General features: G+C 49.1%; 1 protein-coding gene across 1 annotated transcript in view; it reads left to right on the forward strand.

Moving 5' to 3' along the window:
* Rap1gap2 (RAP1 GTPase activating protein 2) overlaps nucleotides 1-24,820 on the forward strand; it is a 217,190-nt gene extending 192,370 nt beyond the window's left edge. The window contains exons 16-26 of the mRNA XM_076871716.1: nucleotides 3,015-3,086; nucleotides 3,667-3,753; nucleotides 5,186-5,320; nucleotides 14,095-14,232; nucleotides 15,870-15,988; nucleotides 19,043-19,156; nucleotides 19,426-19,543; nucleotides 19,731-19,857; nucleotides 22,824-22,900; nucleotides 23,306-23,343; nucleotides 24,497-24,820. Of these exons, the coding sequence (XP_076727831.1) occupies nucleotides 3,015-3,086; nucleotides 3,667-3,753; nucleotides 5,186-5,320; nucleotides 14,095-14,232; nucleotides 15,870-15,988; nucleotides 19,043-19,156; nucleotides 19,426-19,543; nucleotides 19,731-19,857; nucleotides 22,824-22,900; nucleotides 23,306-23,314 (996 nt within the window). The 3' untranslated portion in view covers nucleotides 23,315-23,343; nucleotides 24,497-24,820. The remainder of the gene's footprint in view (nucleotides 1-3,014; nucleotides 3,087-3,666; nucleotides 3,754-5,185; nucleotides 5,321-14,094; nucleotides 14,233-15,869; nucleotides 15,989-19,042; nucleotides 19,157-19,425; nucleotides 19,544-19,730; nucleotides 19,858-22,823; nucleotides 22,901-23,305; nucleotides 23,344-24,496) is intronic.
* The last annotated feature ends 463 nt before the right edge of the window (nucleotides 24,821-25,283 follow it).

Consider the following 25,283-nt stretch of genomic DNA (forward strand, 5'->3'; position numbering starts at 1 on the left):
TTTACCCAGTTTTTCAAGTCACAGTTTGGGATCCAGGACAAAACACTGTCTTCAGAAAAGTGCAGAGTTTGCAGAGGAGCAGGGCCAAGCCCTTGGGACAAGGAATCTTCACCTTGTATTTCATCTGCCTGCTGGATTTGCTGTTGGGAATGGAGCCAGAGAGGCAGAGGGCAGGAGAGAGACCAGCCTTCCAAGGCCTTCCCCAGCATGCTGCCTACCTGCACCCCAGCAGCAGCCTGGGTGATGTGTGGGCTGTGAGGAAAACCTGGTTGGACCCCTCAGGGTGTCCAGGTGAAATGGGACCTTAGCTGACCTCTGAAGACTCAGGGGCTATGCAAAGGAGGTAGGGGAATTCCTTAGGGACTGAGCAATGCCCAGGAGGCCTCTACTGAGAAGGATGAGCTACAGGAAAAAAGAGAAGAGGTGAGAAGGATGGAAGTGGAAATGTGCAAGGAAGGTCCCCAATCAAAGTCGACTGGGGTTCTTGTTCTGGCCCTGACTCTGATTACTGTGTGACTTTGGGTCAGTTCCTTCCCTCTCTGGGCCTCAGTTTCTGTCCGTGTGAAATGAGGAAGTTGGACTAGGTGCCCTGTTGAGCTCCTTCCAGCACTTTCTCTTATTAGTCTGATGTTATAGAGAGAAGATTGAGGCTCAGAGCTTAGGCCGTTTAAGGCTGAGGCCACAGAGCCAGGGTGCCATGGAGCTGAAATTTCTGCTCAGTCTGTCTGAAGCCATCAGAGCCGGTGGGAAATTGATTCCACAAATTCAGGTGTGCAAAAGTCACATGGGAATATTTTTAGGTAGGAATTTAGTTCCCATCTCACCAGATTAGAAGGAAACTCTAGCTCAGCCATCAGGAGGACTCCTTCCTCCTCTTTAGGGTCACCTCCCCTTTTCTGAAGTCCAGCGAGGGTTTCAGGAATCTTCTGTGGAGCAGATCACTGGGGAAGCCCTCCCCTTCCCATCCCAACTGTTGTTGCTTAAACAGCCCTCTAAGGCGGCAGGCCACACCTGGGCGTGGGGACTTTGTCAGGTTTCCAGTGCTCAGATCCGCACCTCCCTGGTGCATCCTCTTGACCTCTACGCCTGCGCTCCTTCCGCTTTCCAGCCTTGAAGATGCTCTTCCCCAGGGCACCTGCAGCCTCTGTGACCTCTGGATTTAGAAACAGGAAGGGGAGGAGGGGCTCCTCCCTCCTCCCTGCCTGAAGTTGTGTTCAGGCAACTTCTGCTTTCAGAAGCAACATCCCCAAGAGGAGGGAACCGCAGAGACCAGGCTGTCTCATTGGAATGGGGTCAGGAGGGGGACAGGCTGAGAATGAAAGATGAATGGATGTCACCAGGGAGGCTCCTGCCCCTGTCCCCTGTGTTTCTGACCACTAGTGCAGTGGGCTTCTCTGTCAGGAGAAGATTTAAGGATATTTCTGGATTTAAGGCATATCTGAAAACGCCCTGTCAGCACAGACCACTCTAATGCAGGCCCTAGAAGGAAGGGGGACCAGGTGGGGTGGGGGCCCCTGGGCCTGCTTCTTTCCTTTGTCCCAGGTATCCCGGGTGTGTGTAGCCCATTCCAAATTCTGGCTCTGTGGGTAGAATTCTTGACTTGGGCCACCAATGCATGGTGGGTGGTAGTAGGGAACTGTATTTGGTAGCTGGAGCTCAGCCAGAAATCATGTCAGTGAACACATACCATTTCCTGACTCAGAAATTTGGGCTGTGCAGACAGACTTGAGTTTGGGGAGAGAAAGCCGCTATTGACCTACCCTCTCTGCTTCCTCCCCTCTGGACCCTGGCAGGGCCTTTCCTTGGCTCTGCTCCTGGCTTGCCTGCTCGCCTGGTCTGGCAGGCTCTTTGCATCTGCCCTAGTTCACAGGCCAGGGGGGCTGGCGGCAGGCCAGGTTCTGCTCACGTCAGTGACTGCTGAGGCAAGGGAGCAGGCAGTGTCCTGAGAGCCCTGCAGCCTCTGGGGCTGAGAACAGGTGAAACCAGGGCACCTACACTCAGAGGGGGTGAGGTAGGGGACCTGCCCCGATCGTGGGCACCCTCCATGCAGAGCACCTGAATACTCTTGCTCTGCAGTTAGGTATCACCGAGGCTGGCCCAAGCCTGGACATCCCCCACTTTTAATTCTCAGCCTGGGCCATGGAGATCTGTTAGGACAAGCCTCAGCCAGAATGGCTGACGCTGTGTATAGGGCCAGGGCTCCCAGACACAGGTCCACTGGCTATACAGAGGCTCCCAGGAATCCCGAGCTTCTCATAGAATCTGCATTTACTTTGTAAACACTGGAAGTGAGTCTGATGTATGGCCGGATTTGGGAGACAGTATGGGGGGAAGAACTAGAGACCTGGGTCAGGAGAGATATGGAACCTTTATTCCTCTCTGTGACTAATCACCTGTGTGACTTTGTGGGGCTCACTTTGTGTCTCTGGCTTTCTGTTTCCTCATCATGAAAACGGGGGTAATGACTCTCCCTGCATCTTCTCCATGGGAAGAACGTCACAACTGAATGAAGTCATGACACCTCCCAGACACTCGCCCTGTGTTGTAATTGGGGTCCCTGCTGCTCCTCAGCCCTGTCCCGTCATTCTGCCCCACTTACGTCTGCCCCCTAGGAAGGCAGGGGAGAGGATGCGGATGGCTCCTCACTGTCCAGCCCCACTTCTAGGAGCAATGACTCGGCCTGTACTTCATTTGTATTCTGGGAAGGGGAGTGGGGAGAGGGTAAGTGGATTGGCTTAGCTGGACGTGGTGACACACCTGTTAATCCTAGCCTGAGGTAGTAGGATTGTGAGTTCAAAGCCAGCCTCAGCAACTTAGCAAGGCCCTAAGCAGCTTGGCAAGACCCTGTCTCTAAATAAATAATTAAAAAAAAGGGCCGGGATGTGGCTCAGTGTTTGAGTCCCCCTGGGTTCAATCCCTGGTAACCCTCCCCACCCCCAACCCCCAAAATGTGGCTCCCTGAAAGGCAGCTCTGATCTCTTCCCTCCTGGCTCACATGTGACTCTTTCATTCAGGTCTCTGTCACTGCACGGGAAGATGTGCCTGCCTTTGGCCCACCTTTGCCCAGCCCCCCTGTTTTCCAGAAGGTAGGAAACTCTTCTACTTCTCTCACATTTAAGAGTCCAGGTTTCCAGACCTGCCTAGCAAGGTTGGAATGGGCAGAATTTGGGCTGGGAACATTAGGGGGGCCATTTGTCAGGGTGTGTGACACTGGGGTTGCCTGCCAGAGGAGGGATTTAATTTTAATTTTTTTTATTGGTGCATTATAATTATACAGAAGAGCGGGATTCATTGTGATATATTTGTACGTGCGTATAACATATTTTGGTTGATATTACAACCCAGTGCCTCTCCTTGATTCCCATTCTTCACTCTACTAGTGGTCTAGGGAGGGGTTTTTATGCCATGCTTCTGTCCAGGGAGCCTTGGGTGAGAATTGCCTTTCCTTGTGGAAGTGTCCCATGGAAGGCTGCCTTCTCAGGACCAGCTGGTTTCCAGAGTAGCCTATTAGCAGGTGGCTTGGCATGGGCTAGAAATGATCAGATGTCAGAAGGGCCCCTTCTTGGACTTTTCCAGATCCCCTTTCCTGCCTGCTTAAGACTATAACTGAAGCCCTCTGGCAGTGGCTGAGGGTAGGAGAGTTCTGGACCATCTTGTCTGTTCCAGGGCCCAGAGTTCAGAGAGTTCCTGCTCACCAAGCTCACGAATGCCGAGAATGCTTGCTGCAAGTCGGACAAATTTGCCAAGTTGGAGGTGAGAGCACAGTTTCCAAAGGTCGTCTTCCTGGCCTGGGCTCTTAACCAGCTTCCCTTGGAGCTCTCATCTTGGGCCTGTTCAAGTTGGGGAGCATCTTTGCCCTTCTAAGCCCTCAGCCCTGGGGTTCATCATGGGAATACTTTCTTCTGGTGGATACTCCAGCTCTGTCAATCATTCACCCATCTTTTATTGAGTACTTACTATATGCCAGGCCTTGTTCTGGTCCTTGGAATACAGGGATAAGCAAGACAGTCTTTGCCTTACAGAGCTCACAGGTTGGTGGGAGACAGTTGTAACATAACGTGTCAGCCCTAGGCCGTGAGGAGCCAGCACTGCTTAGAGGACAGTAACTGCTTCCGCCTTGGGGGGCACTGGGAGTGTGTGTTCAGGGAAGGCTTCCTGGAGTGGGTGGCTCCTGAAGCCTCTGGATCTCAATATCTGATGAATCTTTTGCCAGGAGGCAAGAGTAGGAAAGGTTGTTATTCCAGGTATGGGGAACTTCTGAGTGAAGGCCACTCGGAGAAAGAGCAAGACTCCGGGAGGCAGCCCCTGGGGGGTCTGCTGTGCACTGAAAGAGGCTTCCGGGGGCTGGAGTGGTGGGGGCTCAGCTGCAGATGTGGTTGGGTCAGATCCAGAAGGGCTGAGAGCTAGAGGCAATGGGTACTAGAAAGTTCTTACGGCACATTTTATTTGCTTATTAGAGTGAGTTTTTTTTTTTTTTTTTGCCAGTGGTGAGAAGGACAGGCTGAAGGGGGCAAGGAACAGGAAGGGTGGTCAGTTAGAAGCAATTAACAGGAGTCTGAGATAAAGGAGGCTTATACGCCATAAGAGGAGGTGGTTCAGAGTCAGGGTCAGGAAGACATGAAGGCTTGCCGGAAGTGCAGGTGGAGGGAAATGGAATGGTAGGGTCTCTCAGGCCTTTAGCTTGGGCTCTGTGGTGACATGGGGATGACTGGGAGACTGTTCTGTTAGGACCTGTTGCTCTGGGGTGCCTTGTCAAGGCTGTGTTGCTGAAAGAGCTTGTCACCATCTGTGCTAATGCGCCCCCTGGAGGCTGCACGCACAGTCCTGGTGTGAACACCTGACTGGAGAAGAGCCATGGGCGGGTGGGTTCATGAATGCGGAGCTTGGGAGTCACCAGGGTAGAGATGTCTGGGCTGGGAGTCTCCAGGATAGAGCCGGGGAGGCAGTGGGATGACCCTGGGAGAAGGGGGCAAAGCAATGAGAGGGCGGGGGAGGGGGGCGCCCAGAGCACTTGCTGTCACAGCAGTGATTGTTAGCATGGAGCCTAGCTTGGCTGTAGGTCCACTCTGGCCAGGATGCAGTGGCACAGTAACAGCCCTCAGGCTGGGTGTCTGTAGCCCACAAGGAGAGGGCACACCTCTGTTGTCAGCCCCAGCTCCTCCACCCTCACCCTCTTCCCTCCTAGGACCGGACAAGGGCCGCCCTCCTGGACAACCTTCATGATGAACTCCATGCTCACACACAGGCCATGCTTGGACTGGGTCCAGAGGAGGACAAGTTTGAGAATGGAGGCCATGGAGGATTCCTGGAGTCCTTTAAGGTATGGAAACGGGGGTATCTGGGGGTTGCTATGACAGGGAGAGGTGAGGCAAAGAAAGGAAGTCATCTAAAGTCATGGAGATTTTAGCCCCAAAGCCTTAGGACCAGGTAGAAGAGACAGGACCAGGTGTGGGGGGGTATCCTAGATGTTTACACAGAGAAGGGATAACAGGAGTGTGAGGGGTCAGGGAAGCCAACAGTGTCTCCAGCATCTTCTCCACCCTCTATTGGCCTGGATCATCTCCTGGCCCAGGAGTGTGATAAGCAGGGACAGGTAGAGAGCAGTCAGAGAAGATCCAGAGCCAGCAGAAACTGAGAACATTCCCGCTTTCATCTGTCTCCTTCTGGGGTCAGGGTGCCCAGGGCAGGATGGCAAGTAATCAAACACAAACCTTAGTGGTTTCTGGAAGCTGATGTGGGGTGTTGCAGTGATTCTTTCCATCTGGCAAGGCCCTGGGGACCTAGCTGGGCTGGTGGGATGGAGATGCAGGCAAGTCCCTTTGGACCCTGCAAAGGGAAGAACTCTTTAACCAAAACAAGCTGCTAAAGGAAGCAGTAAGCGGTTCAAGTGGAGCCCGTGGAGCCACAGAACTGGCACACAGGGCAGACAAGGCTCATCATGTATTGGATGAACCCTTGTTGGTCCACACAGCACACATGCACACACACACACACACAACCAACATGTGATTCCAGCCTGGCTGGAATCCTGTGTGGTCAGCTGGATGGTTATTTCTTATTATTTCCACTAACACACATGGGGACAGGCTGAGAGAGGCCACAGGGTAGATAGAGCCTTGTTTCAAAATAAGTTTTCAGATTCTTAGGTCAAGGTCCTGCTGGATTGCCCATCAGAGAGCGGTTCATAAAGCTACCATTTTGGGGGAAGTGTGTGTAGGTTAGGGTTAGACCTGCCTGCTTTCAGATCTTAGCTCTGCGTGGTTCTGGGTGAGATCTTTAAAGTCTCTGAGCTATAGTTTTCTTGTCAATGATAGAGGGGTGATAAATTGGGTCACTGTCAAGAGTTGTATGAGAATTCACAGAAACATTGACTACAACACTGTAAGTGCTCACAAGTGTGAAGCTGTTATTATTATATGAAGTGAAAGCTTAATATACATTATCCTATCTTATACCTCCAACTACCCTCTGTTCCCTGTAGAGAAGACTATTATTAAGGGTATAATAATTTTGGTATAATAATTCAGACTCAATTTTAATAATTACAGGTACAATTTTATATATAAGGAAACTAAGGCTCAAAGAGGCTAAATGATTTGTCCCAAGTCATCTGGAGACAGTTGAATTCAGGTCTTCTAGATTCCAAAGCCTTGTGCTCTTAACAGCTATGAGATACTCCCTCCTAGTATCTGACTGTTAAGATTCCACCCACGCTGCCTGGGCCCAGGCAGGCCTGGAGTCAATCCCTCACTGCCTGGCTTGACTGCTGAGGGCAGGGCATGGCTCTGCTGGCCCTCACTGGAACCAGCTGCTGAGATTCCTCATAAGGGTGGGGGAAGGAGCCAAGTTGCTTGCCTAGGCTGGTGGGAGATTCCTGGGGCATCTGTTTTAGTCCTGATGGACAGTGGCAGCCAGGGCAAAACAGGAGAAATTGGGGGGGATCAGGATGCAAGAAAGGTGAGGGAGAAAAGGAACAGGGGAGGAAAGAGGGAGCTGGGTTGGATAGCCCAGCTGAGGGAGGGGTGAATGTGCGACCAGGTAATAGGAAAACGAGCTTGGATCTGGAAAGGCAGAGAAGCAGGGCCATTTAGAGATGTTTTTAAGGCTCTGGACTCTTCTGGAAGCTCTGCCCTCCTTCATATTAAGCATGTCGAAATGGTCTGTATCACATAGGGTGTTAGTCAGCTTTGTATCACTGTGACAAAGTACCTGAGAAAATCAACTTAAAGGAGAAAAGATTCATTTTAGCTCATGGTTTCAGAGATTTCGGCTCATAGTCACCTGGCTCTGTTGATTCAGGGCCAGTGTTGAGGTGGGCATGGAGGAGAGGATATGGAGGAATAAAACTGCTCACCTCATGGCTACCAGGAAGCCTTGTGGGAAGATGTGAGGATGGAGAGGGAGAGAAAGGAGACAGACAGGGAGAGGGAGAATAAAGAGGCAGGGGATAAGATATACCCTTCCAGGGCATGCACACCCCTAGTGATCTACGTCCTTGAACCGAGCCCCATCTCCTACGGTTTCCACCAACTCCCAGTAATCCCTTCAATCATGAACCCATCCGTGGATGAAGTCATTGATGAGATCAGAGCCCTTATGATCTGGTCACTTCCCTCAAAGCCCCACCTTGGATCATAGCCACTTTGGGGACCAAGCCCTCAACACATGAGCCTTTGGGAGACATTCCAGATCAAAACACACAGTAAATGTAATTTATGTAGGACTAACAGAGTTGAGCTGAGGCTGATTTGCGAACATAATGTTGTATTTTGTACACATTCAATGAAACATTTGTTGCTTTAATTTTTTGCAAGATTCTTTCTCTATATTATAATTAACGATTGTTTATTCATGATCTAAGTATTTTTATAACCCAGAGAAGCTTGTAGGTTGTGGACACTGCCCATGGCATCCAATGAATGAGATGGCCCAGGAGCTAAATATAAGTGACAGGTGTATAGGACAGTGGCCTGAGGAGGCCATTTCATCCAGTCCTCAGCCTCTGACTCTAGACACTGTTTCTAGTTTTGCTTTTTTTTTTCCTTTCATGGGTGCATTAGGCAGGGCTATGGTGTTAGAATTTTTTTTTTTTTAAAAGAGAGAGGGGAGAGAGAGAGAGAGAGAGAGAGAGAGAGAGAGAGAGAGAGAGAGAGAGAGAGAGAGAGAGAGAGAATTTTAATATTTATTTTATAGTTATCGGCGTACACAACATCCCCACTTGTATGTGGTGCTGAGGATCGAACCCGGGCCGCACGCATGCCAGGCGAGCACGCTACCGCTTGAGCCACATCCCCAGCCCTATGGTGTTAGAATTATTGGCATTCCTCATCAAGCTCCCTTCAACCTCCACAGGATCCCTCTTGAATGATTCTAGGAAGAAAACTTGGATGTTAAATCTCCTTCCTGTCAAACTCCTCGTCTTATTGGCAGATGTAACTCGATTGAGAAATGGGAACATAATTGAGAATTTTCAGGGCTGAAAGCTGCCTCGATCATTTATCCCCTCACCTGTCCCGAGGCTGCTCTTCCTCACCTTAGAGGGCCTTGGCCTGGTCTGTGCTCCAAGAAGCAGACCCACCATGATCCTGAGTTGTGCTGCCTGGCACCTTGTGGCAGGGGGAGTGGTTCTTTACATCTTGCTTCAGTTCCCCTGGCTGTGAGTGAGGCTTTTCCTCCACAGTACTCAGACTGGTTGGTTTATGGACCTCTAGACCTGCTTTTCAAATTGAGCTGCCTGGAGGTCTTCTCAGGACCCTGCCAGTTCTACCAACCCTTTTAAATTCTTTATTTAACTTAGATGATAACTTAAAAATACAAAAATTTCCAGGGATAAAGACTAAACTCTCGCAGCAATGACTCACAATGAAAAGATGTTTCTGTGGAATAAGACAGGGAACATAGCATGGCACATTGCAGCCCATGGTGGTCTGGGGACAGATTCCTGGGAATCTTGCAAGAACATTTTTTCTCTATAAAGAAGCTGTACATCATTCATCTTTGAAAGATATTGATCTCCAGAGTATTGTTCTCAAATGCCATTCTCAGCCCATGCCAGCTATTGACAACAAGGTTTTGTGGTCTGTAATGAAATGAAAAGAAAAAGGGACGATGCTTGATGTATTCATGTGACGTGGGCATAAATCACGTGTGTGCCATATTTGGGGAGAAGCACCGAACTGGCCCAGCCCTCCACTGACCTCATCATATAGAACCAGAGGACAAGAGAGGACAGAACTGGGACCCCGGCAAGCTGGAAGTTGTCAGGTTAATTTCTCCCAGCCTTTGAGGGACTGGGATTGTTAATGCATGGGTCTGACCTGACCCCTAGTGGCAGGAGAGGCCACACATATTCCTGGCCATGTCTCTATGGGGTCCAGGCAGTACCAGTGATAGTAGATGGAGCCCAGAAGAGCCCAGGCAGAATTCCCAGCCTTTGGCATCTCTACTCTGTCCTCTACTCCTTCCATGAGATAGGAAGCTTTGGAATTAGGATAGTCCCACTGTCATTGTGGGAGTCCAGTAAGAGAGAGCTCAGGCCTTGCACATGGCCCTTCATCTCATGGCTTGGAACCATGTCTGTATGAGTAGAGCTGTCAGTTTCTGTCCTGTTCCTGACCTGCTAGAGGGGCAGAAGGCCCTGTGCCAGACCTAAGAATACTCCCCATTGGAGCCATTTCAGCAGGCAGGAAGTTTGTCTCCAGGGGCTCTGTCTCTGTACTTGTCTGGTTCTGATAGGTGTGTCCCTCTTGGTGTTCATTTCCTTGATTTTTGCCCCTTAAGTTTGTTAAATGGAAACAATTCATAAAAACCACTTGCAAGGAGGTGGGGAGTGTGGTTGGCAGGGAAGGAAACTGATCCCTCTGTGAAGCTAATTGGCGCTCAATCTCGGGGCTGAGATAGAGTGATATAATGGGCAATAAGAAAGCAATGCCATCTCCCTAATCTTACTCCCCAAAGGAGAACTTGCCCAAAGGTGAGAAGGGAGGTGAGTGAGGGCAGGGATATCACAGCGACCTCAGGAAGTTGATGGAATTGGAGATGACTAGCTGGGAGGACAGCAAGGGACAATCATGTGAAATAACCAACAGGCTGGTCCAAGACTCTAAGGTCTAGGAACTTATGTAAGATTTCAGCTTGGCATTTTCCAAAGGTCAGGCCATCCCCCACTAATGCAGGCAGCTTTGAAGGCAGTGAGCAGCTGTCCCTGGAAGATGCAAGTGGAGGGTACAGGAGCTTTGCCAGAGTGGGATGAGGGGATGAGTGGAAGACAGTCCTTCTGGTCCGTGAAGCCCTCCTAAAGATGTGCAAAGGCTTCATGTGGCTTTCCTTTCACCTGCCTTCCTCTTTCCATAGCTGCCACCCTCCTTTCTCTTCTTCCCATTTCTCAGACTCTCTGGCCAGTTTGGAAGGCCAGCGTGTTGATCAGTTGTCCATTAGATTGAAATGTGAAGTTCTTAAGATCATGTCCCCGAGCAGTTTCATTCAAAGCAAGCTTTATTTTAGGGCTTTGAGGTAAACTGTCACCTCTCTTTTACTAAGATTGGGACAGGAGAGCTGATTCTGAGTGTCAGGACTCATGCCAGGATTGGGCACACACCTTTCCTGCCCTCCTGTCACAGGAGGAGCCTTGTCGTATTCAGAAAGCGTCTCAGGGAGGTACACATGCAGAGCAAAGGGAGGACCAGGTCCTCACCCCTTCCCATGGCTGCAAGCAGCAGACCACCATCAGCCCATCCTTTCCTCAGACTTACCTCTCTGACTGACAGCAGCATAAGGGACACTTGAGGAGACAGTATCCTCCTGACAGCAGCTTCTGAGGTTTGTTTTTTCAGTGGTGGGGAGGTGGCACCCTGAAACCTCCTGATTTCTAGTCATCCTTAGTTCATCAGCCAGTTGAATTATTTTTCAATCTGGAAGCCTTGGCTCCTGGCCCCATCTCTTACCCACTCTGTGGCCTTGGGCATATTCACTTTTCCAAACCTTTTCTAGCCAATGTCTGCCCTCCCTGCACCTTAGCACTATAAGAGTTCAATAAGATCACATATGTGAAGCTGGTTAGACCAGATACCATCACACAGGGCTTATTCCCCACATCAAATCCTTTCTGGGAAAGAGACAGTGAGGAATATATCAGTTTGAATGACTTTAATAATGCTGGTAGTGGTGGTGGTGGTAACAACACAAGAGGGCACAAGGAACATAAAGATGCTGAGATTTATGGAGCAGTCCACCTCATTGAAGGAAACCCACTGTTCATTCCTGGATATGTAGCGTGCTGCTTCACCTTTCCTGCCCTCAGTTTCCCCAGGGGTACATGACTTTACAATGCTTGGGTGATGGAGTGAATAGAACACGCTGACTGTTTCAGCCGTGTCTCAGGGACACTGTTGCTAGGCGACTCTGTTCCGTAGTCTAGAGAGAGAGAGAGATGATGTCTCTTAAGGGGCATCTCTGACTCAGACTTGAAGCCATATGACATCAGGAGTATGAGACTGTGGGTTCCTTGCCTTGTTCTCAGTAGCTCATCTGGGGGGCTGTCATCTTTATCACCAGCTTTCCTGGGTCTGCTTCCCTTGTCAGGATAGAAAGGCAGGCAGGCTGGGGTTCTTTGCAGTTGCCAAGCTTGGAGAATTCCTGGACTGAGAGGTTCCCAGGAGACCTGCTATTTGGGTTGGGGGCATTCTTCTTGCCATAGATTGAGCTCTTCTCTGGGTACCTCAAAGGAGGGAAGGGGTTTGTTCTTTTACTTAAGACCTCTAAGTTGGCACTTGCGGTGCATACACAGGACTGAAGCCCATAGAGGAAGGGAGCTTCGCCCTTCTGCATTGGTTTTCTGGAGCTGGGATTGGAAACTTCCTACCTAAGTAGGAAGGCTCACATGCTAAGTCCATTTATGCACTGTAAAGAGTACAAAGAAGACTCAGGTGACTTGGGCCTCAGTTGGTCAGAGGTGTCTAGGTTCTTCCTCTTTTTCTCTTTTGCATGTCTGGCTCATCGGCTTTGTCCCTCCAGCTTGGCCCCAAGGTGGCTGCCATGTGTCTCAGGTGAAGACATGTCACATCTCATTTGGGAATCACTGAGGAAGCCTTTCTCCAATGCTTCCAGCAAAGGTCCCTCATACTCCACTGACAAGGGGATGGGTTAAGGGGTTAAGCGACTGCTTCAGATGGATCATGACTTAGTCCTGTGCACCACAGAGGAGGAGGAGATATTAGGCCAGGCTGTGGTTCTGTAAGCAAGGGGAACTGGGGAACTGCTACTTATTTGTGAGTCATTAATAATATCCACACACAGAAATCCTTGTCCTTGGGGTCCCTGGGCAGCTAACTGTAGTACCCCATAAACACTGAGTCTTGTAACACTGCCCCAATTTTAGGAATATGTCTTAAGCACTTCTTGGTGGCAGGGCCCGTGTCTTATACTCCTTTAGCCTCTGGACTACAGTTTTCTTAGTTCCTGGAATGGTACTGGGCACACAGGAAGCATGGGACAAATTTTTTTTTCTTCTTTTTTCTTTAAAGATAGAGAGGGAGAGAGAGAGAGAGAGAGAGAGAGAGAGAGAGAGAGAGAGAGAGAGAGAGAGGGAGAGAATTTTAATATTTATTTTTTAGTTTTCCGCGGACACAACATCTTTGCTTGTATGTGGTGCTGAGGATCGAACCCGGGCGGCACGCATGCCAGGCGAGCGCGCTACCGCTTGAGCCATATCCCCAGCCCCCAGTTTTTCTTCTTAACAATTAGAATAGCCAGGAGGTCACTGTGATGCCCCAGGCTCTCCTAGGAGCCTTCTGTGTTTTCTCCCAGTAACTCCATGGGGTAGGTAGCCTCCATCCCTTTTCACTGATAAGCCTTACGAACAAGCCAAGTTACTCGAGTAGGGTACCCAGTTCATGAGTGGTGGAGTAGAGAGTCCAAGTAGAAATCCTGGTGGTGCAACCCTGAGGCTTTCATGCTTTTTTTCATGCTAAGTTGCATTGCCGGCTGGCTGTATTATTCAGCGACTGGGTGAGTGATCAAAGGGAGGTGACTCAGAGCTTTGGAGTCACTGGAGAGAACCTCCTCTTCCTAGAATTCTCATATCATCTTTGAAGGCTACTGGACTAATGAGAACATCATCTATGGGGTAGCCAGAATCCACCAGGACTTCACTTGTTTGGGAAATGACCCATCATTTCTCCATCATTTCTCCTCTCTGGTCTCATACAGAGCAACACTGCCCCGTGGGTCAGCCTGAGGGGTGGCTGTCACCCCAGGTCCATCCCCCTGTGGTCTTGCTGATTTAGCTGTTCTCCTCAGCCTCACACACACTTTGACAAACCTGACCATCCCACTTACCCTTTCCTGAGTACTGCACTGTTTTCCAGTGTGTCCCTGGCTCTTTGGTGGCCCTAGGTGGGCACAAGGCTTCAGTGACCTGAGTAGCCCCTTGCCCTTCAGCATGTGCTGGGTGTAAGCACACATCTCCTCTTGCAGCAGCCATCAACCATGGGCTTGGAAAGCAGGTGTGCCTTCAGCCCCGCAGGCATGAGGAGGGCTCCATGTGAGGTTTGAGCAGATGAGCAGGACTTCCTCACAGTTCTACCAAGGATGGGTAGAGTCCCAGTTGCACAAAGCACCCTTGGGGATGACAGCAGAAAGTCCAGTGTAGACATGTGAATGGAAGGTTAGTTTTCTGAACAAAGAATCAACCTGCAGCCAGCATCTGATTTAATGTATTTAATCCCCGCCTCGATCCTGTGTGGAATGTGTAATTCCAGTTTTCCAAGTGAGGAAGCTGTACGTAGTTTAGAGAGGTTGGTAACTGGTCTGGGGTCACACAGGCTTCCTGAGCCCCGAGCCTCATTTCCTTTACCTAGAAGATGAGGATAACAACCTTGGCCCACCTTGCAGGGAGCTGGGGCACTGACTCCCATGGCCTGCCGTCTGGTGCTTTGCCAGAGCATGGGACAGAATATGGGAAAGCACTGTGTCACCTCTGGTGACTGTGGCATGGGTCTCTGTGTCTGTGGGCACACATGCAACTATGCCAAGGGCAGGATCATACAGAAGGGCCAGATGCTGACCTGTAAACCTCTGTCATCCTTCTCCTTGCAGAGGGCCATCCGTGTACGCAGCCACTCCATGGAGACCATGGTGGGCAGCCAGAGGAAGCTGCACAGTGGAGGCATTCCTGGAAGTCTCAGTGGGGGCATTGTCCACAACAGCATGGAGGTCACCAAGACTACCTTCTCGGTAAGTGTGGCTGGCCCTAGGCCAGCATGTGGACCAGGGGAGGCTCCTCACTAAACCTATGCAGGAAGGATGCCCCTGCCCAGGCTTGGGCTAGACAACTTGAGCAGGGAAAGCTGGATGATGGAAGGAAACTGAGTCCACTTGGGGGTGACTCAGTCTCTGCCCTCTGATAATGGTTGCTTGGAGCCTCAATCCCAGGTGGTACCTGGAATTGGCCTGGACTAGAAGTCCCCTTGTTCTATTCTCTGAGTTTCTTTGACAGCTGGATCTCCTCCTTTGGGCCAATCCTACAAAATGGTCCTAGGGTGTGTTTCCCTGCCCAGGGGCTTGGGGCCCATGACTTGGAGAGGGGTGTCCTTGCTTCGTTATTGTTAATGATAGCAGTCGCCACCCCAGCTTGCTGTGTGCTAGACACCAGGCTAAGTAATCCATAGACAAGGTCTTTCCTGATTCCTGTTACAGCTGCCTGAGGCAGGTCCTGAAGCCATCTCTGTTCCACATTTGAGGAAATGGAGGCTCAGAGAGGTTAAGCAATTGCTGCAAGTCACTCAGCCAAGCTGAGGAGCTGGGATTTGAATGCAAGTCTTCCTGATTCAAAGTTTATCTTTTTCATCACTGTGTATACAGTGACAAAGGAGAGAAGGCTCTTTGGATTTGGTCTGTGAGCTCAGGCCCAGTTGACTTACTCCAGGGCTGGGCAGGCAAGGGAACCATACTGCCGGTCCATTGGTGTAAGGCAAAGTGGTTTTGGAATTGTATGTTCTAGGATTTTCTTTTCTTGTTCTTTTGCTGATAGTAGAACAAACTTACCGTAATATTCATGATTCTAATTATAAATGTCTTTGCACAATTAGTTTAATCTACCTCTTGTCATGTTCCTTTGAGAAGGTCTATGAAGTGAGCATTCTGTGGTTGAGACTGAGGCTCAGAGAGTTTTGCAGTTTGCCCAGGGTTGCACACACATGATTGGCAGAACTTGGGGCCTGGCTTAGAAGCTCTAAAGGTTGGCTCCAGGTTCCCATCTCTCCTTCCTCAATGTCCTGCCATTTCATTTTCACCCTGTGAGGCTCAGCGACTGTCCTGAATCAGAAACCTCTGCTGGCTCCACAGCTCCCCTTCCATCTGGTTATTGTGACTCCTCCCAGGCTGCGTGTACTCCCGAGCAGTGGATGGAGGGTCAGGAGACCTTGGGTTCTTGTCTTCATCCTTCTAGTGATGTGCTGGCTGACCTCAATGAAATCGCTTCACCTTCTGGTCCTTGGCTTCCTCCCTGGTGAAATCAAGGGTTGAACCAGGGTTCTTGAGCTTTGAGGTTCTCAGTCTGTGAACCCATGAGTCATCCTGACTTTCTCAATATGTGGAGCTTTGCTGTGGTGGCCGTGACCCCACCAGGAATTCTGGTCTTCCTTGGGCCATTGCTTGGGGCCAGTGACTTGTCTTAAGAACACAGAAAAAGACTGTGAGAGGCCTGAGCCGTGGAGTCTCTGCTCTTGTTATATAGATCCCATCTTTCCTAGCTGCATCGCTATCTTCTGGGGTCCCCTCCAGACCAGGCAAAATTTGTAGACCAGAGAGAGGGAAGGGAAGGAGACTCGAGTCTCAGGTGGGTGAACTCACTCTGGCAGTTTTCTCCGCAGCCTCCAGCAGCAGCTGCGACAGTGAAGAACCAGTCAAGGAGCCCCATCAAGCGGCGGTCAGGGCTCTTTCCCCGTCTGCACACGGGATCTGAAGGCCAGGGGGACGGCCGGACACGATGGTAACTGTCAGGGGCCCCCAGCTCCAGCCCAGCTGTGGGATCTGTCAGCCTTCTCCACCTTGGTAGCTGTCCGATACCCCACCTTGGAAAGAGCTTAGCTCAGATTGGGGAGGTGGCTTCTCTTTAACCCTGGCTCTGCTCAGGCTCCTCTCCTGGTCATTCACTCACTCAGCTTTCTATCTACTGAGTCATTTGGCCATTCTCTCCATGGATCTCCAAAGTTGTTTTTGTAGCATTTTGATCCAGGCTAGAAACATTTCCTGGGTTCTCGTCTTACAATGCTCGGTCCAATGTACACCCCCACCCCTGCACCTTTTTACGTCACTGGGGATTGAACTCAGGGCCTTGTGCATGCTAGACAAGCACTCAACCACTGAGGGCACCCCCAGCTCCAAATGTCCCCTCCAATGGAAACTTTCCCTGATCGTGCCAGGCAGAGTTCATTGAACCTTCTTTTGGACTTCTAGAATGTTCTGTTTTTTTAAAGTAACTCTCATATTGCAGCATATTTAACCTATTCTTATTAATCATCTTTCTGATCCTTTAATTGATGAACCCATTTATTCTTTAATTCAGCAAACAGCATTTATTGAGTGCCTGCCGTATGCTGGGCCTGGTGCTGAGTGCTTAGACAGGCGCAGCTGGACACCCAGGTCTGCCCTCTGCAGCACACAGTATTGGGAGGAAGACATTTAGATTCATTTCCAGATTTCTGGTTGTTGGCCTATAGCCCCGGGTGATGGTACCATCCCCCAAGCTAGGTCATGCTGGACAAGGGACAGGTTTATGGAGGAGGACAAAAGGCTCTGTTTGGAACCTGCACATGTGAGTGTCATGGGCCACTCAGGAGAGATGTCCAATTCTTGAGTTTTGGAGAGAAGACCTGACTGGAGAGGAAGGAGTTGGGTGACTCTGGAATAGACAGGCTGGTTAAAGACATGTTAATGAGTCAATATGAGTGTCCCAAGAGGGTATGTGGAGCACCAGTGTTCAAGGGCACATGGAGGACAGAGAGCTAGTGAACATGACAAGAGGAAAAGAGAGAAGAGGAGAGGCTGTGGAGGTTGGGATCAGTGAAGCCAGGAGGGGGGGAAATTTCATTAGTGTCGGCTGTGCAGGCAAGTTTAGCACAGTGGCCCAAACCCCCGAGTGGGGCAGCGAGGCCATCAGAAGTACGTTGAGGCACTTATCACCACTAGCATGGCTGTGATCAAAAAGGCAGACAATAGGGCGTGGGGTTGTAGCTTGGTGGTAGAGGGCTCGCCTAGCATGTGTGAGGCACTGGGTTTGATCCTCAGCACCACATAAAAAAAAAATAAATAAAATACAGTTCTTGTGTCCATTTACAACTAAAAAAATAAAAATAAAAAAGGCAGATAATAATAAGTGTTAGGATGTGAAGAAATCAAGCCCTTATTCATTGCTGTTGGAATATGAAACAGTGTGACATCTTTGGGAAACAGCCTGCAGTTCCTTGGAAGGCTAAACTAGAGTTACCCAGTAATGCCACCCCTAGGTATCTACTCAAGAGAATTGAAAACAATTGCCCATAAAAAAACGAATACACCAGCACCACTCAGTACATAAATGTTCATTGCAGCCTTATTCGAAATAGCCCAAGGTAGAAATAATCCAAATGTCCATCACTTGATAACTAGATAAATAAAATGGGGATATTATTTTCCAATGAAAACGACTAAAATTCTTATGCATGTTATCACATAGTGAACTTTTGAAAACATTATGCTAGTGAAAGAAGCTAGACATAAAGAATATACTGCATTATATGATTTTATTTATATGAAATGTCCAGATTAACAAATCCATAGACAGAAAGTAAGTTAGTGGTTGGAGGAGAGTGTGGGCAAGAGGGATAGACAGTGACTGCAAATGGAGCCAACGTTTCTTTTGGGAGGTCTAAGAATTAGACCTTTTAATCATTGGTAATGATTACACAATTCTGTGAATATACTAAAAAACATTTAATTGTCTACTTTAAATGAATGAGTTGTGTGGTATGTGTATTGTGTTTCAATGATACTGTTTTTTAAATGTATTTTTTTAGTTATAGATGGACACAATATCTTTATTTTGTTTATTTTTATTTTTTTATGTGGTGCTGAGGATCGAACCCAGTGCCTCACATGTGCAAGGTGGATGCTCTGACACTGAGCCACAACCCCAGCCCTCAATGATACTGTTATTAAAAAAAAAGTGCATTGCTGGTCATGATGGTGCATGCCTATATGCCCAGTGATTAGGAGGCTGAGGCAGGAGAATTGCAAGTTCGAGGTCAGCCTTAGCAACTTAGCATGGCCATCAGCAACTTAATGAGACCCTTTCTCAAAATAAAAAATAAAAAGGGCTGAGGATGTAGCTCAGTGGTAAAGTCCCCCTGGGTTCAATCCCCAGTCCCCTTTCCTCCTTCCCCTTAAAAAAAAAGGTTCATTGAGAACAAAGCTATTGTGTATTGTGTACTTAACAGCTGACACAGGGTAAAAGGTCTCTACTAAACTTTAAGATAAGGGAACTTCTGGACCCTTGGGCCAAGAGTAGCCCTTTGTTCTCTAATACCCAGACCTACTATCTCACATAGATCCAGTGGCCTCATATTATAGTGTGTATACAGGGTGTCCCCCAGAGTCACACAACAGATGGTCCCCCTGGAACCTTCCAGGAATCCATGCATATTGGATTTTTCCTGTATAGACTCTACTCTGTTTCCTGTGGGGTCCTTTCTCAACTCATAGCTTTGCCTGGTGGGACAGCCAGCTTGGGTGAGGGGTAGACTTGGGCTGGAGCCAGGGTTCCTGTTTGATGGGCCTGGACTATTACCCATGAACCTAGAGTGGGCTTTTCTGTAAGGGAACATAAAACCCTGTTGGCTGTTGTAGTCTCAGGGGCCTCAGGTGAGAAAGGAAGTCCTGGTAGCCATGCTCTAAAGGTAGGAGTCTGCTGAACCCCACAGTCAGAACTCTGTCTCGGACCTGAGGGTGGACTGGCATGTTGGGAGCTGGCTCCATGGTATCACTCTCTTCATTCTCATTCCCTCAGTGACAGTGCATCCAGCACCCCCAAGACCCCAGATGGCGGACACTCTTCTCAGGAGATAAAGTCTGAGACCTCATCTAATCCCAGCTCTCCGGAAATATGCCCCAATAAAGAGAAGTAAGAAAGTGAGGGTGAAGGAAAGGCTGGCTTTCCTCATTTGGAGTCCTGGAACATGGGCTTCTGCCTCTAGGCAAGCTGAGAGTCTGTTTCCTCTGGAACTTTCTGGAACACAAAGATGGGTGGGGGGGGGCGCACAGGAATTATTGTGGGCACGTTCAGGTCTCAGCTGGGCCTGTTCCATTCTCCATCTGGGAAGGGCCTGAGGGCTGAACGGGGTCTTGGTGTCCTTGGTGACTGGGGCTGGCCTCACTTCCTGTTCCCTGCAGGCCCTTCATAAAGTTGAAGGAGAACGGCCGGGCCAACATCTCCCGCTCCTCCTCCAGCACCAGCAGCTTCAGCAGCACTGCAGGAGAGGGCGAAGCCATGGAGGAGTGTGACAGTGGGGTAAGTGTGCCCATTCCAACCTGTGGAGGGCGTTCTGGGACTGAGATAGCAGAAAGGAAAGAGCAGGTCCACTGGGGTAGGAGGCTCTGGGCTTGTGGGGGTCCTATCTCAGGCCTCTCTGGGCATGGCACCCTGTGGGGCTTCCGAGGGTGCACTGACCTCTCTCACCCAGTCTCTCTCTCCCCAGAGCAGCCAGCCGTCCACAACCTCACCTTTCAAGCAGGAGGTGTTTGTCTACAGCCCGTCCGCGAGCAGCGAGAATCCCAGCCTGGGGGCAGCTGCCACCCCCATCATCATGAGCCGGAGTCCAACAGGTCAGTGGCTTTTGGTGGTGTTTGCAGTGTGGCTGGAGGGGTTGCGTGTGCAATGTGGCTGGGAGGGCAGGATGTGCCTTGATCACTGTTCATGTGGTATGCGCCCCAGGCACACTGGTCTGGCCAGTTCCTGTCCACCCCTGAGATGTCGGCCCTTCAGCCTACCAGCTCTTTTAATCTGTCCATCAACCTTAAGTAGCCTGTGTTCTTATCATCTTTTTATGTGTGGAAACTGGGGCTCCAAGAGTTCAGTGATTTGCGGGAGATGCCATAATTGAGGAGCTAGGATCACAAGGTTAGAAAGCTTTCATGCTACCCCATCAGCCATCCCGGGCCCCTCTGTCATGTCTTTGATCCTGATGATACAAGGCTAAGAGGGAGGAGCAGCATGTGGAAAGGCTGGAGGAAATGAGAGACTTGGCATTATAGAACCTTATGTGATTCAGTGCAGCTGGAATTCACGTTGAGGCGTGAGAGAGGAGAGACAGGCTGCAGTAATCACAGGTGGGCTGCCAGGGGATTCTGGTGGGAATTGTAGTGCTGTTACTCATGGAGGGGTCTCAACCCTTGAAGGTCTTAAGTAGAAAAGTGCCATCTGGAGTTGAGAAAGAGCATTTTGGCTGCTGCATGCTGAGTATGGAAAGGTTGACAGGGAGCAGGGAGTGTTCCAGAAGGAGCACAGTAGGGCGGTGGAAGGAGATGAGGCCCCAGAGAGGATGGGAGAGGATTTCAAGGAGGTAAAATCTACTAGGCTTGATAGTGGGAATTCTGGGAGAACAGGCCTTTTGAGGTTTTGGGATCCCTGCAGTTGGGCAGAGTAGGAGGCCCCAGCTCTGGAAGAGGGGAAAGAGCAGGCTCTGAGAGCTATCTAAGTGACCCTGTGTGATAGGCACTGTCTATCCAGGTGGGTATTGTGGGTGCCCAGAAATCAAAGTCTTTGAGGCAGGCAGCACAGCATGGGGCACGTGTAGGACTCTGGAGCTTGCATGCAAAGCCTTTATCTGCCACTCACTAGTGATGTGACATTGGGCAAGTCACTAGGTTTATACTTATAAGGGACATAGAACTATTAACCCGAGTGTGTATTAAACGATTGGGATAGAACAGTAATGTGATCAGTTGTCTTAGGTGGGGTCAGATTTGCTCCCCAGGGAACCTTTGGCAATGTCTGGACACATTTTTGGTTTTCATGATTGTGGAAGGGGGGTACCCTATGATAACTAGGTAGTTAGGGATGCTGCTATACAATGTACCCAACCCCCACCAAAGGGTTATCTTGCTCAAAATGGAATAGTTTGAGAAATTCTATCTAAACATTAGGGACACAGGGTCAGTGGGCTGTTACAGTGGTTTTAGCCAAAATACATCTGGGGTTCTCATGGTGAAGGTGTGTTGGTGAAAGGGTCAGCAATGTCAAAGGGAAGATATAGGGAAGATCATGGTCAAGAACAAGTGATCTTTTATCTTAGTGTTTCCCAATTAATGGAGCAGTTCATGCCTTCCTCTCATTCACCTCCCTTCTGAAGCTGGGTTCTAATCAGACAGGCCCACCTTTCTGAACCTTCATTTCCTCCTCTGTAAAATGGGATAGTTATACACATTCCTGGATTTTTAAGGGTTAGTTAGTTAAATGTTGATGGAATGAATGAAAGAATCTGTAGCCAAACCTAGTGCCTATGTGGCACTAAATCAATATAAAAATGAATAATATTTTGAGTAAAGAGAAGCTTATAGAAAGTCTACGACATATTGAAGGTCACTCAGGGCAAAAGGGAACCTGGATCACGTCTGGTAACTCTTGTCTAGTGCTTATTACACCTCCCGGTGATGGAAAAAATGTGGTTCTGACATGAATATTGACTGATATCATCATTTATGTTAACCAGTACTTTATATTAAGAGAACTTCAGCCATTTGTTAAGGTCATGAGCAACGTTTTTACTGAGTCAGATAATAATTTTCAAATATCAGAAGAGTATTTACCCAGTCTCTTGGCACTATTCACAATGAAATGGCTGTAGGCACAGCACATTTTCAAAAGTAATCCACATGATTACTTTCTCCATTAGTTTCATAAGTCTAGTCAACAAAACAATAAATCATGCCTGATTTGTAGCATTTGCCAGTTGATCTCAAGCTATTTCCATGATGTCCTTGAACGTGGGCTGGGAAAAAGTATAGTTCACCCCTGTTGGGTGTTTCTGTCACGGATACAATGGGTGCAAAAGTATAGACAATAGTAAAATCTAGTAAAATAGTGAGGACATGATGAATTTTGAGTATTTATTACTTTTTGTTGAATATAATTTATTTACTCAAAAGCTTTTATCATTTAATTTTTTAAAAATTTTTATTGTTGGTTGTTCAAAACATTACATAGTTCTTGACATATCACATGCCAAATGTTTTCTTTGATATAAGGAGAGTAACTAAGAACAGAGTTGGGAGGAAGAGCATGACAAGAAGATTAACATTAAACAGGGACGAGAGGTGGGAGGGAAAAAGGAGAGAGAAAGGAAATTGCATGGAAATGGAAGGAGACCCTCATGGTTATCATTTAATTTTTAAAACTCTCTTGTGTTTAACAACCAGCTCATACCATTTCTAGAAGTTTTTGTTTTTTTTTAAGAGAGAGTGAGTGAGAGAGAGAGAGAGAGAGAGAGAATTTTAATATTTATTTTTTAGTTATTGGCAGACACAACATCTTTGTTTTGTATGTGGTGCTGAGGATCGAACCCGGGCCGCATGCATGCCAGGCGAGTGTGCTACCGCTTGAGCCACATCCCCAGCCCTCATTTCTAGAAGTTTAAGAGTTGGCTCTGGTGCATGTTCACATGGGCTACTATGCCCTGAGGCAAGGCAGGGAGGCCCCTTTCTCCTGGCTTCCCCAGACAGTCTCTCTCTCTCCATTCAGTTCTCGTGACCTCTGTTCCATCTCCTTTTCATGGACATTCTCCTTTTCTTAGATGGCAAAAGCAGAAACTCCCCAAGATCAAACCTGAAATTCCGCTTTGATAAGCTCAGCCATGCCAGCTCCAGTGCGGTAAGGATCTGGGTGTGAGGACCACCCCCCCATTCCAGTCTCCTCCAAAAGCCAGCTTTCTTTCCTGTGGGTTGGAAGGGGAGCATGTCTCAGACATCACATGGTGGTTCCCTGAGAGGGGAAGGGGGGTTCTTGTCAGATCTGGGGGTAATACCACCTGTTCCCCCCATGGTGTAGGCATCAGCCAGGGGTTCATCAGCTACCTTTGCCATACCTTCCACATTTGAGCCACCATTGGACACACACAGCTGTGTCCAGATCTGCAATGTGAACCACTGTCTCCTGGGGCCCCTGTCCCTTCCTAAGCTCACCAGATTGGTTGAGAGGAGAGTGTGCAGAGGCTGCAGGTGGAGCAGATTGCTATTTTGTTATTTAAAACTCTTGTATGGATGTTTCTTGAAACAGGGTCACTAATGGAAAGTGGAGTCCTTTGCCCGTCCAAGGTAAGTATTTGTTTTGCAGTGGCCACAAGGAGAGTTGTGAATTCCTTTCAGATCAGGGTACCAGCTAGGTGTAGTGGCACATACCTATAATATCAGTGACCTGGGAGGCTGAGGCAGGAAGATCACAAGTTCAAGGCCAGGCTCAGCAACTTAGTGAGACCCTCAGCAACTCAGCAAGACCCTGTCTCAGAATGAAAAATAATAAGGGCTGGGAAAGTTGCTCAATGGTTGAGTATCCCTGGGTTTAATCTCCAGGAACAACCCCCATCAGAAAAAAAGATCAGGGTGCTGGTGACCTTATGACCTGAAAAGGGTCAGGGAGATGCTACCAGCTGGGGAGGTCCACACAGTGGCCTTATCTCCAAACATCCATGATGGGCTTCCCCAAGTCTATGAAGGGAAGAAAGGGAGGATGCCTTGGGTGTGGAAGGGAGGGGTTACCCAGTGGGATTGGTGCAGTTCACTACAAAGGTCTCCCCCAAACTGGTGAGAGTCTGATTGCAGCAGGTGGAAGGGGTCAAGGCCAGAGCCCATTTCCTTTCCTGGAGGGAGGAGTTTCTCAGCTCACCTGTTGCTTCCCTGATCTTAGGTAGCCTTTCCCTCCTTGTGTCTTGGGCCAAGGCTCTAGGCTAGAATGTGTCCTTCCTACATGCCAAGAGATGCCCTAGCTCTGGAAAAAGTGTAAGGGACAGCCTCAGGGAGACCTCTGCTCTCAGCCTCTGCCCAGGGTTTATTTGGTTCCAGCAGAGCAGGGCAGGAGTCCTCCACGATTAAGTTTCAGCTCCTACTAGTGAAGACACCGGAACCCATCTGAACTCCTGACCCTCCCCCACCTGGCATCGCAGGTGGTTGAGTCACATTAGGGACCATGGAAAAGGGCACATTAAGCCTGTTTATGAGAAAACAAAAGAGAAAACGGGAATGTCAACATTCACCTCTAATATCTATCGTGGGCTTCAGATGCTTCTCTTTACCAAAGTAATGTTCATACCCAACTGCCAGGGCTGTGTAAATGAAGTCAGGGACCCTTGTGTTGGACACCCTCCTTGTCCTGAGCGCAGCTGGTGGGCTGTGGCTACGTAACGGTGTATTTATCTTTCCTGCTTTTATGGAATGCTCACTCATCTTCTCGCTCTCCCCTTGTCTTCTGCAGGGAAGCCCAGTTCTGTCCTGTAGAAGGCTCCTGTTCCAGCAGTTTGGGGGTGCCATCTGCTACTCTGACCATCACAGGCCTGTTGCCCTACCGGCCACCTGCCCATCAGACCGGCTTCCTGTGCCATGTCCCAACCTGACCACGGCCCTGCTGGCTCCTTTATCAACATACCCTGCAAGAATCTTCCCATTTCTGGACAAGGCTTCATTCCTGGAGGCTCCTCTGCTCTTGACCTCCAGCTGTGATGTCTGTCTGGGTCATTTGTCATCATCTTGCTTTGTCTGTAAGAGAGAGAGTTGGGCAAGAGGGGATCTAGGTATGGGAGCTCAGTCAGAGACTGGGGAGCTCATTTGCTTCAGAGGCAGAAGGTGATGAGGTGGAGAGCAGAGGTGATAGCAGAACATAAGGTGGGCCCTGTCTGTCCTTGGTCACAGTGCAGTGCCTTCCTGGACTTGGAGACAGGAGGCTCCACCACCACCAGTGCATTTAGTGATGTAGTGGAGGCAGAGGGGCTGCTTTCCCAGGAGCCAAGATTAGTAACATCTTGGAGGTTGTCCTGATAAAAATAGGCTCCAAGCTGGGTGCATACCTGTAATTCCAGCAACTCTGGAGGCAGGAAGATTGCAAGTTCAGAACCAGCCTTGGCACTTAGAGGGACTTTTTCTCAAATTAAAAAATTAAAAGCACTGCGGACGTAGCTCAGTGATAAAGCAACTTTGGGTTCAATCCCCATCCCCCCCACCTACCCCACCAAAAAAACCCCTCCATTGGTCCCAGATCTCTGGAA

This window comes from Callospermophilus lateralis, chromosome 11 (assembly GCF_048772815.1).
Source record: "Callospermophilus lateralis isolate mCalLat2 chromosome 11, mCalLat2.hap1, whole genome shotgun sequence".
Lineage (NCBI taxonomy): Eukaryota > Metazoa > Chordata > Mammalia > Rodentia > Sciuridae > Callospermophilus > Callospermophilus lateralis.